We start from the raw sequence: 14,723 nt of genomic DNA on the forward strand, positions 1-14,723 counted from the left end.
AATTTAGATATTGTAATCTGAAATGATGTGACAGTTTGATTCATAATTAAAGTATTTCAAAAGTGTTGCATATCCACACAATACTTTTGATTGTCCTCTGAGGATTTCTTAGTTTAGATTAGTCAATTAGTCATTCAAAAAAATGTCATTTAAACTAAAGTGAAATTAGTCGTAGCTCAAATCCCTAGGAAACATTGGCTGTTTTCCAAAAACCTGCACTGCAACCATTGGCCTCCAGATCAGCCCCAATTAGAATTTGTATTACTTTTAAAGGGGTCATATGATGTTGCTAAAACGAACTTTATTTTTTGTATTGGGTGAAGTTCAATGTGTTTATGTGGTTTATGGTTCAAAAAACACATTTTCCACATACTATACATTATTGTTGCTCCTCTATGCCCAGCCATCCTGAAACGCATCTTTTTTTTTTTTTTTTACAAAGCTCATCGTTCTGAAAAGTGAGGTGTGCTCTGATTGGTCAGCTGTCCAGTGTATTGTGATGACTGCATTTTTAATCAGAGAAACAACAAAACAACAAGCCTACTCTGCACTGCTCAAAACTCATGTTCAAATCATCAGTGGCAAATTCTTTAAATATGTAAATGTACTTACAGACTTGCAATGCTGTAACTGCCCCACTTTAAAGAAACAGAAACCGGCATTTTAGGCTACTCTCACAGTCTTCGTCCTCCATAGAATGTGCTGCACACATCTGAATATTTGGGTCGAACTGTTCTGAAACAGTGTTTCATAGTAGATACAACTTAACCACTGATATCTAGTTGTGTGCTCTTTTGGAAAGCCAAACAATGTAGTTTACCTTTCACCACGAAACAGCATCTCTCCAACACGGTGGCAGAATATCTCTCTGGATTTGGAAGAATAGTCTTTGCAACTACAGATCTTCTTTATGCACCAAGAGTTTGTAACACTCCAAAGAGAAAAGAAAAATTGCAATCGATTTTAAAACAGTTTTCCCCCCTCCACTAAACTATTTACAATTGATATTCTCGCTTTTTCTGCCATCTTGGATGGATTTTCTGCGAAGCAAAATGGGATTGTATTGCCCATGACAGATAGAGGTCATGCTGCCATAAAATATTCAAGATGACCTTTTGGATCAGACTTTATATCTACTAATAATGTCACTTTGTATAATAATGTTATTTTATTGTTTTTAAAAAAATGCTATAGAATATTCAAATGTTCTCAGTAAAATCTGATCAAATCTAATTATCAGTTAATTCTTGGACAATCACAGAACAGAGATCATCTGCAGGAGCCTGATCGAGGCTCTCATAATAAATAATAGGCTCAGTCAGGTATAGGTCTGAGCAACAGCAGCACTGTTATTGGATCAGTGAATTCACACACTGCTAAGAAACAAGCACATTATTTACACCACAAACACAGCGGATCAGCAGGGACCTTGGCAGCCTGCTACAGCAAGTGATCTGATTGGGTAATGAGGGGGATGAGTCATAAGATTTGACTAGAGGAAAAATAAGGACATATCAGAGACTGTTCAGACTTTGAATAACAGGATGTCAGCATCTAAACTTAAACTAAGGCCAGAATTATTATTACTATAGCTTATTACTTTTTTTAAGGAATTGAAAAAAGATAACCCAACTACATGTGTAACCAAACATCGAAACTCATCCACAACTACTGACATCTTGAGACATTAGTCCAGGTACAGGCCATACTGAATTTTACACAAATTAAAATAATGCTGGATAGATTTGGTGCATACTGTATAATGATCCTAAATCTAAAGTAATCGTTAAAATTCACAGTTTTTCATCTGTTTTATGGAGTTTTGTCCAAAAGTCCATTGAAAAGCCTAATAATCAGTATGTTTTTGGACAACTGTACAATCCATTGAAAAAAAGCTATTGCTTTCTTCAACTTGTTTTCATTTCCTGTCAAAAGCTATTTTTCCAATTAGGCTAAATTCAAACTTTACATTTTTGGGATTGACAACCGTACTTAAAGGTGTAAGTATCAAAGTACTGTGTACTCGAGTACTCGAGTACTGTGGAGGACCGACAGCGGAAATGACAAATGTGCAACGCAAGTCAAGTGTGTATTTTACTTGATATCAAATGTAAATAAAACTGTATTATCACATTTTAATTTACAAAAGCCCAGTCTTCTGCTGTGTGAACTTGGTCATAGTGATTTGGACCAGAAACCAAACTAAAGCAACCACACAGCAATACCAGGGTAACATCCTTGCAGCTGAAGAGAATTGCAGAAAAAAGGCACTCAAAACTATTTAGCAGCTGCAGCAGAATGCCCTATTAACCACACAGCATCTCCTCTCAGAAAACCTTATCAAATAGTGACACCGGTGCAATCACCCACCCACACACCTGTAGCATTGTGATGGTGTGTTTTCCCAGGAGTATAAGTACCACTCGCAACATAAATGTCTAGAGTGCTTTATTCTGCCGCAGTGTGCACTTACTGCTCTTTAATAGGAGATTCATTTAGCCATAACAGAGGCAAAGACCATCTTTAAAAAAACAAATGCTCACACAAGTTTGTCTGCCATCTGAAGGTTGTTTAGCACCACCACCAGGACAAATCTGCATCGACAGACCCCAAAAGTGCCAAATAAAGGACGGTCACACAATCGAGTTTTAGGAATGTAGAATAAAAACATTTATTGAAAGAAACAGAACTCGAAAAACATCACAAGGCATCGGGTGAAATGGAAAATCCTACAGACGCTGTGACTCCTTGATTCCCAGGCCACGAGTTTGCAACAGATAACTGAAATCAGATTCATATTTAAAGCACCCTGTAGCGGTTACAAACATCAATTATAATGTGCCTTTTTAAAATTATAAACACACTCTCTGGCTGTTCATTGGCAAATAAATATACACCTATGCATTAAACATAAATAGAAATAAATATGTTCACATAATAGTGCATACGGTACCACTGGAGGAGGAGACTAGTTCATTCAGCACTTCAGTTTTATGTAATAAAGACATCACTGTTACAGAATGGACAGTTGGTGTTACATATTAAAATCAACAGGACACATAAGTGCACATAAAATGAAAATAAAGGAGAAAAATCCAAGCACTTCTGCTCAATAAGCTTGTACTGTCACTTTCAAATGATACGGGGCTCTTGTTTTTATCTCCTCTGTTGGTTAGATTGCTGTAACAACCTTGTAAAAGGTTTAACGGGATTCAGCCTGAAGCAGACGGAGATATTTGGAATTTTTGAAATGGAGATGTAAAAATCTGCAGCGGTTGAATTTCTCGGGTGTTCAGAGGAATGTGAAGAAAATCATCCAGCATTGTCCAGGGGTTAACAGGTACAAGGCAGCGGCTGTCTGCAGCGCATCCAATGGCGAACATTCAACTGCCTGAGAGTACATGTAAACACTCAATACGTGAAGTACTAATTCAAAAGGAATAATCTGTAAACACATTGGGGATCCACTCCACAGCCAGAAAACCCAACGTCTGTCGAAATCTACCTGCAGAGGAAGACCAAAGAAAAAATTAACATCACTACACCACGAAACACAGCTTTAGTGTCTGACACTAGTATTTCATTAATGCTGAAAAACTGACACCAAACAAGAACAAGAGTCAGACTTGCATTAGAAGTGTTATTATATCTACAGTATGTTACTGTTTTCCAAACCTATTCCTGAACTGTATTTATGTAATACAGTTACCATAAATATCAAAATACTGTAATTTGTGGATTTCTATAAAAAAGGCAGAGCTAATTCTACCATGATCTATGAGTACCTCTAATAATACATCGTTTTAGCATAGGAATTAATGAACTGAATGATATTAATGAAGTGTAATGCCATTAAAACTTACACAGACTTCATAACAATTAAATGTAAACAATAGTGTAAACAATTAAATGTCAAAATGTATGTGCATCTGATGTTTTAATGTAACATTGGTAGCACTTTATCTTACAGTCCTGTTCTTCATGTACATACTATTTACTTATTATAGTAATTACAGTAACTATGTAATAACTAGGTACCAAACCTGAACCTACCCCTAAACCTAACCCTACCCCATGTAGTTACCTTGTATTACCAGAACTTTCTTAGATAAATACACTGTAAGTACACTATAAGTACATGTAAGTACACGTACTGTAAAATAAAGTGCAACCGTAACTTTCCTCCATTTAAATACTTTGGCCAGTTCAAGAATAACTCAGAAATAAATTATATAATATTTATTTTCAACAGTTAAAAGAGCAGTTTAAGGTCTATCCATGAATTGTTCATCTTGTTGAGTTTGATGCAGGATTTAGAAAAAAAATAATGCATTACTTTTTAGTAAGAGTAATTAGTACAATGTAGTTATATTGTTACAAATATAATTAGCATATCTAGTAATGAAGTACTTTTTATTCAGCGACCTACTCAACAAAATGTAAAATGTGCTTAAAGTTCATGAAAATAAATTATTCAAGTGTGACAGATCGTTATTCCACATTTTCTAAGGCTTGATAGGTGAGATACTTGCCGTAAAATACCTTCAAAGACATATCAGCACCTCTCAAATGTCATCTGTTCTTCAACCTGCTAACACTCATCCTGGATGTTTTATTCTGAGAAGACAAAAACATGAGTGATCATTACCAGCAGCGAGGATGATGCAAGTCCAAGACAATAAGAAAATGAGAAACCCAAAACTGAAATCTATTATGCTGCAAACTCATGTAATTTCCATAACTTAAACTCATTGTTTCTGAGAAACTCCAGCTAAAATAATAGCCACCTTGTGCTTCGGGCATCTTATGGTGAAGTTCTCCTCATTGAGCACACTGTCTGTGGAGAGAAAACAGTGAAGATAAGCACCTCGACAAGATGACAAAAAACAAGCATCAGTGCAACAAAACAGAGATGGGTGAGAAACTCCAGAACGGTTAGAAATGGGAAACAAACCGATGCCTTACAAGGAGCTCAAATCTTAACACGGCTTTCAACACTGCCCTTAAACCTGGGTTATTGTCATTGTAAACCCCACTCTTAACCACAGGTAAACGAATGAAACCCTGCTTCAGAGCACAGTTAGCCCAGCTATTGTTTGTACAGTGTTAGAATCATGTGGTGTTAGAATGTTACAGCTAGATGCTTAGCAACAGAGAGCAAATTGTGTGCCTCATATTCATGTGCTTTGGACAGTAACAGGAACAGTGCGTGTTGTATAACAGTCGTTTCATCTTTTGTGTGCATGTTAAATGGTGGTCAAAAACACAAGAATTGGAGCGAAGAAGAGACTGCTTTATTCTCACGTTTACAGTCAACTGAAAAGTCCATTTAGGAAAGACCTGATAGTACGGTCTGTAATAATATGACGAAGTGCAAGGCTAGAGCAATTCGCAAGCTCTCGATTCTCTATTTTTTATTTTTTTATTGCATTGAGTGAATATAGTTAGTGACTACAAATGATATTGACATTGAAAAATTTTTTTAAGTAAACATCAGTTTACAAATGGTGAATTAATAAAAAGAAATCAAGAACCACAGGCCTGTATTTTAAACCTATTCTTTTTTTTAAGTAATACATTCTGACGTTTCTTAACGTTAAACTAAACTTTTATTTTGACGGGTTGCCATGATGAATTTCAGCTGCGGTGTATGTGATATGATGGTAGTTTTCTCAAATGAAACGGTGAAATGCTATTGAAATGAATCTAAGAGAAGCTGGACATGATATTCGTGTATTCACATCATCATAGTGAGACAGCAGAAGCTGAAAACACCGTGAACAGCGTTTCACCTGAGCATTATGAATCATGCATATGACTTTGTTCTTGGTTCTCATTAACAGTATCTCCACCACGATAAGCGCTAAATGAATGACAGACTTTCCGTTGTTAAATCGCATAAGTTAAATTTGAGGGTGACATCTAGTGGAGAAGAGTAATGATAAGATTCACTTTAATCAGATCTCGTTTAAATGCGTGCAGAAATAGATCGGAAAAGATTGTTTTGCAGCTTTTGAATTCGAATGGTCGCCATTTTAAAAAACGATTAATCAGGGAAGAAAAAACTGCCTAACTCTATTCAAATTCATGACTGGGGTTTTGTTTTGTTCTCTCTCTGCTTTCGTCACTAATCACGCAAAGCCAATGTCATACGTCATCCGCCGGAACAGCTTCCACGTACAACAGTCAGATGAAGCGAAGTGTTTATTACGCTTGAAATATGGTTCTTTTTCTTTCATTTGCATGGATTCACTACAGGAGGTCTTTATTCACCCCCAGAGCCATTTGAGGCATTATGGATGCGCACACTTTATTTGACGTGCTTTGGACTGTTGAACAAAAACAGCCACCCACTGCAATGATAACACTTGGAATAGACAGGAAATGTTTTTAATAACTCAGATTAGATTCATCTGAAAAGAGAAAGTCATACACACCTAGGGATACCTCAAGGATGAGTAAAACACTGGCTAATTTTCTTTTTTGGGTGAACTAACACTTTAATTTCATCCTGACTGACGAAAGGAAGACATGCACATCTTGGATCACTTGGATTAAATTTTCAGGAAATTTTCTTTCTGGAGTGAACTGTTCTTTTAACCCCGGTTAAATTACGAGCAGAATGAAAGGTGAAGCAAGATAAACAGGGTTTACAATGATCAATGGTTAACTATTTCAAGTGTAAAAAATGACTTCAAACAGTATCTCCCAACCCTGTTTCTGAAGCCCCTCCAACAATGCATGTCTTCTTAATGAAACACATCTGATTGTTGCATCAGCGTCAGCATTAGTAGAGACCTAGTCTGCGTCTCAAAGCTGAAAACTGGTGGTATGTGCAAGGCTTCTGGTGTTATTCTCACTTCCACTTATTTTTGGTTGTAAAAACAGATTGTTATGTGGCTTGATTTTGCAAACTGGCAATTTGTATCACAGTTTTAAGGTTTACTGCACTTTGTTATCCTTCTAGGTATTTATCTACAGCGGCCAATCAATCCGAAGTCTCAAACATCCTCAAAAAAATTGCTTGCTTTCCCTTTGCAAAACAAAGAGGTAGGAAGGGACATCCAAATCCAAAGATCCTGTCACATCAAGTCTACGGAGATACCTTCAAATTTCAATACCTTCATTTTTGAAGGCAGCATAAATAGGTCACTGCCTATGATATCCTGCGTGTTCAATTTCATGACAACTGAGCTAAAAATAAAATGCTAACTGAAAGTCCTGATTAGTGGAAAGGTTTTGTGTCTATGTATGTTATAAATTTGTTTTTGTTTTTTTACTTTTGATGTCACATTTTGATAAAAAAAAAAAAAAAAAAATCATAATTTAATATTCAACTAGTTATCACCAAACCATAATGCTGGCTCAAAAAATCTGTCTGAAATCAATTTCAGAAGGTACTCTTTGTACCTCATTGCCTGATAAGGCAGCAAGTCAACGAGCCAGCAGCCCAAGCCTTTGGATGCAGTCCTGAAATGCATTTATCATTCACTACTGCCTTGAAAAAAAAAAATATTTTCAAAAGAACCACCAGTTCAGCCAAACTGACGCTGTAGTTTTGTACAATGTACATTGCATTATTTTTGGTGTCAGCCTGGATGGTCTCACGAGAGAGACAGTACAGGCAAACTGATGACCATTACCTGACTGCAGGGCACAGGGAAAGTGGTACTTATTAGGGCAATCTTTGAAGAAACATCCCAAAGTGGCACCAACCATGTGACAGTACGAACACACCTGCAACAACCAAACACAACAGCACTTTACAGCTTCAGAAAATTCAAAGGCTGAGTAATTAGCTATATATAAATATTTATAAAACTATAATAGCCAGACAATATTTTTTATATAAAATAAAGAGACAAAAATCTCAGTATCTGTCAAGCACATGTCCAATCGCATTTTTAACCAAAAACCCAAAAAAAAACTACAGAAGAGGATTAGGGCCAAGTGTGTTTGAGAGCAATTAAATTAAAATAAAATATATAAAAATATGTATTTTAAGCTTATATAGAAACAATGTCACAATGTATATAAAAAAATGACCCAGAGACTTCTTCATTAGATTCACCTCGACAGGGGAAGAAAAAGACTTACTGTTTCTTGCGCAAGCCGGATGGCTTCCTCCAATCCGTAGAGTTTCCCTTTAACCAAAAAGATGCCTGCAGTCCAAACACTACAGTCCTCATGTATCCAGTATTCACTACACACTCCAGACACCTCAACCCTTTCTGAGCAGTTCTCCTTCCTCTGCCGTTTGACAGACTGGGATGCACCATCCTCCAAACTGTAGACCGAGTCCAAATCGCTGCAGTCAGGTTCCTGCTGTTGGGCAGGAGTCCTGCTGTCAGATTTACAGACTGCCTTGGCTCCACTGTTGTGGTACGGCCCATGCAAGTCCCCGAGGCCTGAAACATTGCCTGCCCTTCCACACAGGCAACAGAAATGCCTGACCTGCAACTTGGCATCAGAGCTGACACGGCCCAGCTGTAAGCAGGACGTCTTCGGGATGACCCCTGAGACAACCTGCTGAGACCCTTTCTTTGTCGAATAAACATCCTCTTCCCTAAAATTGATGATTGAGCAGGATGAGAACTTCATGTGAATGTACGGGGCGAAGCTGTCTGGCCTGGCGTCTTTCTTCTCTTCTTTGTGGTTTGCATATTTTAGTTTGATCTCTGGCTCGTCGGGGGAAAACATAGATGAAGGTCCAGATGATCTAGGTTTTCTCCGTCTTCTCTTTGCGGTGCTAGTTGTTGATTTGCCAGCAGGCGGCGCTCTCACCCGCTTAGCAGGTTTCTTGGGTTTGGGTTTCGGTTTGGATATCGGTTTAGGTTTCGGTTTTGCCTGTTTCCTGTTCTTCGAGGCCGGAGTTTTCCGCGGACGGCTTGACATTGAAGACGAAGCCCCACTCTGTGGAGACTTGAAGACGCTTGTGTTTTCTGCATCTGAGGTAGATGGGAAGTTTTTGGGAAAAGCAGCATCTGTGTCTTGATCACTGTCTTCTGGAGATATGGGAATACAGACCGACTCCATCCACGACAGCAAGGACTTGGATTCAAAGCCAGCCCTGCCATCATGGGCTTCAAAAACAGGTTCATCCAGGGCATGGAAATTGTTCACAATTTTGGGAGAGCATTCCATTTTAACTTCTTGCTTTACAGAGGAATTTCTTTGCATTCCACGATTTCTCTTATTAACTATAACGCTCTGAGTTCGGAAGCAGAAGTTTGGAGTCGTCTTGCATGGCACCTCAATGATGTCACTGTCATGGTCACTAGAGATGCATTCGATGGAGCATGGAGATGTTTTTTTAGCGGCCGAACATTCGGATGCGAGCGTCTCGATGGCAGTTTGCTCAACCACTGAGTCAGTGGAACGTAGTGTGTATGCAGCTGCACTGGTGTCCTGAGGTAAACCCGATGAGCCCTTAGTTTGAGACACGCCTGTGTCACTCAAGTATGTTTCACCACAACTGGTCAAAATGTCTTGTGGATGCGTTTCTAATACACTGTGCACTATCCTACCTCCCAATGTGCTATTTTCTAATACAGAATCTGCTTTTTTGTGACATTTTTCTGTTTGCGTCAACACATCGTCCATTTCAACACTGTAATCACTGTCATCCGTAAACACTTGGTCTGTGGGTGGGCACTGAGACAATGTCTGTGCCACAGATGGCAAGCCATTGATCACTGGTAAAGGTATAGAATAGGGGCCCTGGGATGATGTGCCACAAGTCCTTGTCCCATGATGCTTCAGTCCTGGTTCTGGGTGATCCGGAGAATTCGGATTGCTAGGCCGAGTGACGTACCGAGACTCGGATATGTTAATGCTCTTGTTCCCTGAGGTAATGCCACACCAGCTGGGCTTTTTCACCAGGTCCAAAGCCTCCATGGAGTTTGTGTTTAGTGGACTTTGTCTGCAACCCACGGACAGATCCAGAGCTGAGGAATGAGACTCCTGAAGGTGCATGACATCAGCCTGGTTAAGAGGGTCCATAACTGAAAGAAATCAAGCAAATTTAGGTGACATTAACCTGGCCAATGTGGACTTTGAAGACTCTGGTAACTGTACTATTCTTCTATTATTGAACCTGAGAGCTGCTTTCGAAACAGTAGATCACCGCATTCTGTTAAAAAGGTTAACATTTTTAGGTTGACATTTGTGATACTGCATTAGATTAGTATGCATCGTATCTTATTTAATCAAGCTCAGTTCCCATCACTTGTGGGGTACACCATGGATCTATTTTAGGTCCAATTTAATTATTAATGTATTTGCTCCCTCTTTTGATTCAGTGTCCCCTTTGCTGGCTTGTATGGAGGACGTCAAGAACTGTATGGTAATAATTTATTTTGTTCGGCCCTCAACACCTTTTTAAATAATTGAGCCCTACTCTGGGCCCCCCTTTGAAGAAAACATCCGGAAAATGTAAAAAAAAAATAATTATAATAAAAATAATAAATAAAAATTATATTTATTTATAGAGAGTAGTTATTTTTGACCCTGAACTAAAATTTGACAAATAAATCAGTTCTGCAAGCTTAAAAACGTTTTAATGATTTGGAGGTTATTATTCATGCATTAATTTCAACCAGGCTGGATCACTGTACAACTCTCTATGCTGTAATTAAGCAGTTTTAACTTTATCAATTATATTGTCCACTAATTTATCATCTTTTAAATCATTTCATTAAAAAAAAAAATTCTCAGGCTTTTGCTTAACTTTTCTCTTTCTTTTCTGTGTTTGGTGATGTCTTGTACTATTTTTTTTTTTTTTTTCGTGAGTTCCTGTTTATATGAATAGTATTTAATGATTTTAAAATGTATGTCCTAATGCTTTTTTATGTTGTGGCTGTGCAGCACCTTGTTCAGCACACATTGCAGACCTTGACTCTGTTGGTGAAAAAAATAAATGTAACATAGTAGAAGAGTGTAAAAAAAAAACACCTTATTTTAATGAAGTGAAGTGAAGTGAAGTGAAGTGACATTCAGCCAAGTATGGTGACCCATACTCAGAATTTGTGCTCTGCATTTAACCCATCCGAAATGCACACACACAGAGCAGTGAACACAAACACACACACTGTGAGCACACACCCGGAGCAGTGGGCAGCCATTTATGCTGCGGCGCCCGGGGAGCAGTTGGGGGTTCGATGCCTTGCTCAGTGGCACCTAAGTCGTGGTATTGAAGGTGGAGAGAGAGCTGTTCATGCACTCCCCCCACCCACAATTCCGTCCGGCCCAAGACTAGAACTCACAACCCTTCGATTGGGAGTCCAACCCTTTAACCATTAGGCCACGACTTCCCCTACGACTTTTCCCTTCCCCACGACTTTTAACCATTAGGCCACGACTTCAGAATAATCTAATTTAGCTAATAATTTAATAACCTGATCAGTTTGCAATGTGTTGGGTATATTACAATATGTTGGAGAACAAAGAACAAATTAACATAGCAAAAGGCAAAAAAATAAATAAATAAATAAATAACATGAATGTATTATCATAAAATTAATTACCTACCCAGTATGGTCTCTACTGAGTGTATTGCAATGTGTCAAATATAGAAGAAATCATCGTAAAAGTAATAATATTAATTATCATAATAATAAAATAATTGAACTGCAAAGTAAATTAATTATATTATAAATTATGCATCACGCTAACCACTGATTCATACTAAGTAAATAAATCACGGTTCTATAATTTCTTACAGAACTCAAAAGTGATCCGGACATGCTTAGATGTACAGGTGTTCAATATTTAACCAGGAAGTAAACTTAAAATGAAGTGCTCCTTAAAAAAAATACAATCTCTTCTGAATGTGCTCCCCAAGTGAATCTGAAAGCAAACGCATCCTACAGACTGACACAGATTAATACACAAACCCAAAACTGAAAAGCAAAGTAGTTCGCTATGACCATATTAATAAATATGAGGCACAATGGTACCTGTTGACACTGTTTGAATCGGTTTTATGAGTTGTACTGCGCAACATTGTGATCGATCTCTTGATTGATAGTGATGAAGTCCGAGGCTGACTCATTACCACAGCTAACGCTAACCAGGTGTCAATCTAACACTGCCAGACACTTACCACACAAATAACGCGTCCCTTTAATACCCAGAGTCACTGTGCATATTATCAGAGGCACGGCTATTTAAAAAATTAATTTGGTCTAAAACACATGTGTATTAACGATATAAAAGAGTAAAACTGCTGGCGAAAGCTGAACAAGGCAGTTCTTCGGTTGAACTGCGTGAATCCGGCTGAACATGGCGACCGGAATACGAAACACAATAGAGCGGTTTCAAAATAAAAGCGATAGTTCGGTAAAAACATAAATCAATTTATAATTTATTGTGTGTCTTGTGTCATCACTTGGCGTTCTCATCTCCATTAATATATAAGAGAGCATACAGTGGTAAAAAAATTATATAAACCGCCGTACATAAGTTTGGGATAAGTAATAGTTTGATGTTTGTTTGTTTTTTTTAGGATAGTTTCGTATGCTCATCAAGGCTTTATGTATTTGATTTTGACTTTTTTTAATTCGTTTTTCTTTCAGTATACTTTAAGATAAAATTTATTCCTGTAAAGCGAAGCTGAATTTTCGAGTCTTCAGTGTTACATTCTCCTTCAGATATTAGTTTTAAAAGCTGATTTATAATCAATGCTGGAAACAGTTGTGCTGCCCAACAGTCTTTGGAACCAGTGATTTTTTTTTCAGGATTATTTGATAAATAAAAGATTAAAAACAACAATGTTTATTCAAAATAAAATAGACATTTTGTTTTCCAATATTCAAAAGTTTGGTTTCAGTGATTCCTTTTTTTTTTTTTTTTTTGAGAAATTGATACTTTTATTCAGTGCCTTACATTGTTAGAAAATATTTTTATTTTGAATAAATGCTGTTCTTTAAACTTTCTATTCAACAAAGAAATCAAAGGAAAATGGTGAAAAGCTATGGAAGCATATGGGTAGCATTATTCAATTTGGGATGTAATATGCAAAATGACAATGCAATATGTAAAATGGCAATGCATTCCTGTATTTACATTTACATTTTCCAATACATTTGTGCAACGTTTGGTGCAAAATGAAAATGAAAATTAAATTACATCATTTTCATTTGCCATTTACTACACCAGTTTTAAAATGTAAAATGAATATTAATTTTAACGCTTTATAAGTTGCAAAATTAAAATGAAAATGTATTACAGAAATGATTAGATATGTTTAACATGTTAAAGCAAAAACTGTGGCAAAATGATCATTTAAATGCTTTTTTTCTTAATTGCATTAACACTCACAGTCAAGACACTTACGATTGCATTTTCATTCGGTGTCCCGCAATGAATGTAGCAAAACTCAATGTGCACATTGAAAATGCATTCCGAGCCGATCACGTGTCCCCGCCCTCGCGCCACGTCAATCATTGTGTGAACAAGGCGGGGCTTACAGAAGGTCAGAGACTCAAGTCTCAAGAAGAGGATTCAATCAAGTGAGACAACATAGACAAGACAGTTGGTCTGTGTATGTTTTGATCATTTCGGTTTATGGCTTCAATATTTCATTCGGACTTGTGGGCGGAGCTGAAACGCTGCTTTCATCTGATTGGTCGAATCGGATCGGTTTTCATCTGACAGCCTTCAGCTCGGTCTTGTCATTCTTTCAGGCAAAATAAGAGTCAGTGCGAGTGAAGCCCTGAAATGTCTGAAACTACGCTCACTGTTAATTAGCATAATATTTGAATCAGATGTAGCTGGGCACATAATTCGTGCTGCTGAGACCTGCAAATTATTTCTAGGTTGTAGTATTGTATGAATATTGTCCCACTGATAAAAACAGTGCAAATAGTTCTGTCCCTTTGGATAACAGTGAAGTGGAAATTAAAATCAATAATAGACTGAACAGTTCCATGTCTGTAACATTTACCACTCTCATCTTTTAAGTCATAAGGCACTAGGTATGTGTGTGTGTGTGTGTGTGTGTGTGTGTGTGTGACATTAATAAATAATTGTAAAAATGAATATAGTTACATTTATAAATAAAAATAGTAAAATTAGATCTATGCTGCTCAGTGCTCCTGTAGCCTACCCCAGAGCGCCCTCTCGCGACTGTAGACGGTAATGTTTTCTCTTGGTCATGAATAAATGTGACATATAGTCCAGTGCGACTTATATGTTTTTTTCCTCGTCATGACGTATTTTTGGACTGATGCAACTTATACCGAAAAATACAGTTAACATTATTATTATTATTTATTATGAGAGTAATTGACACAGACTAGAACTTTAATGTTTCACCCAATTCAGCTTATATCTTTAGACTCGTCCGACTCGTGTTGCTTGTATAACTGGCCAGACTTACCTTCCCAAAAAATCCTATTTAATTTTATTTCATAAATTTAACTATATTTATTTCCACTTTACTGTTATCCAAAGGGACAAAACTATTTGCACTGTTTTTATCAGTGGGACAATATACAATACTACAACCTAGAAATAATTTGCAGGTCTCAGCAGCACGAATTATGTGCCCAGCTACATCTGATTCAAATATTATGCTAATTAACAGAGAGTGTAGTTTCAGACATTTCAGCTGAAGGCTGTCAGATGAAAACCGCTCTGATTCGACCAATCAGATGAAAGCAGCGTTTCAGCTCCGCCCACAAGTCCGAATGAAATATTGAAGCCATAAACCGAAATGATCA

General features: G+C 37.4%; 1 protein-coding gene across 3 annotated transcripts; it reads right to left on the reverse strand.

The window, feature by feature from the left end:
- Positions 1-2,646: 2,646 nt before the first annotated feature.
- On the reverse strand, positions 2,647-12,307 carry LOC113047548 (uncharacterized). 3 transcript variants are annotated; one of them, XM_026208922.1, is made up of 6 exons: positions 12,104-12,307; positions 8,098-10,004; positions 7,644-7,737; positions 4,788-4,837; positions 4,543-4,617; positions 2,647-3,505 (listed from the first exon to the last, which is right to left on the reverse strand). In XM_026208922.1, exons 2-5 carry the CDS (start codon positions 10,000-10,002, stop codon positions 4,573-4,575), a joined length of 2,094 nt encoding a protein of 697 aa, XP_026064707.1. In that variant the 5' UTR covers positions 10,003-10,004; positions 12,104-12,307; the 3' UTR covers positions 2,647-3,505; positions 4,543-4,572. The 3 variants fall into 3 exon arrangements, with proteins under 3 accessions (XP_026064707.1, XP_026064705.1, XP_026064706.1); XM_026208920.1 differs by having other exon boundaries at positions 4,533-4,617; XM_026208921.1 differs by lacking the exon at positions 12,104-12,307 and adding an exon at positions 11,958-12,096 and having other exon boundaries at positions 4,533-4,617.
- Between the last annotated feature and the right edge of the window lie 2,416 nt (positions 12,308-14,723).

Source organism: Carassius auratus, chromosome 28, assembly GCF_003368295.1.
Source record: "Carassius auratus strain Wakin chromosome 28, ASM336829v1, whole genome shotgun sequence".
Lineage (NCBI taxonomy): Eukaryota > Metazoa > Chordata > Actinopteri > Cypriniformes > Cyprinidae > Carassius > Carassius auratus.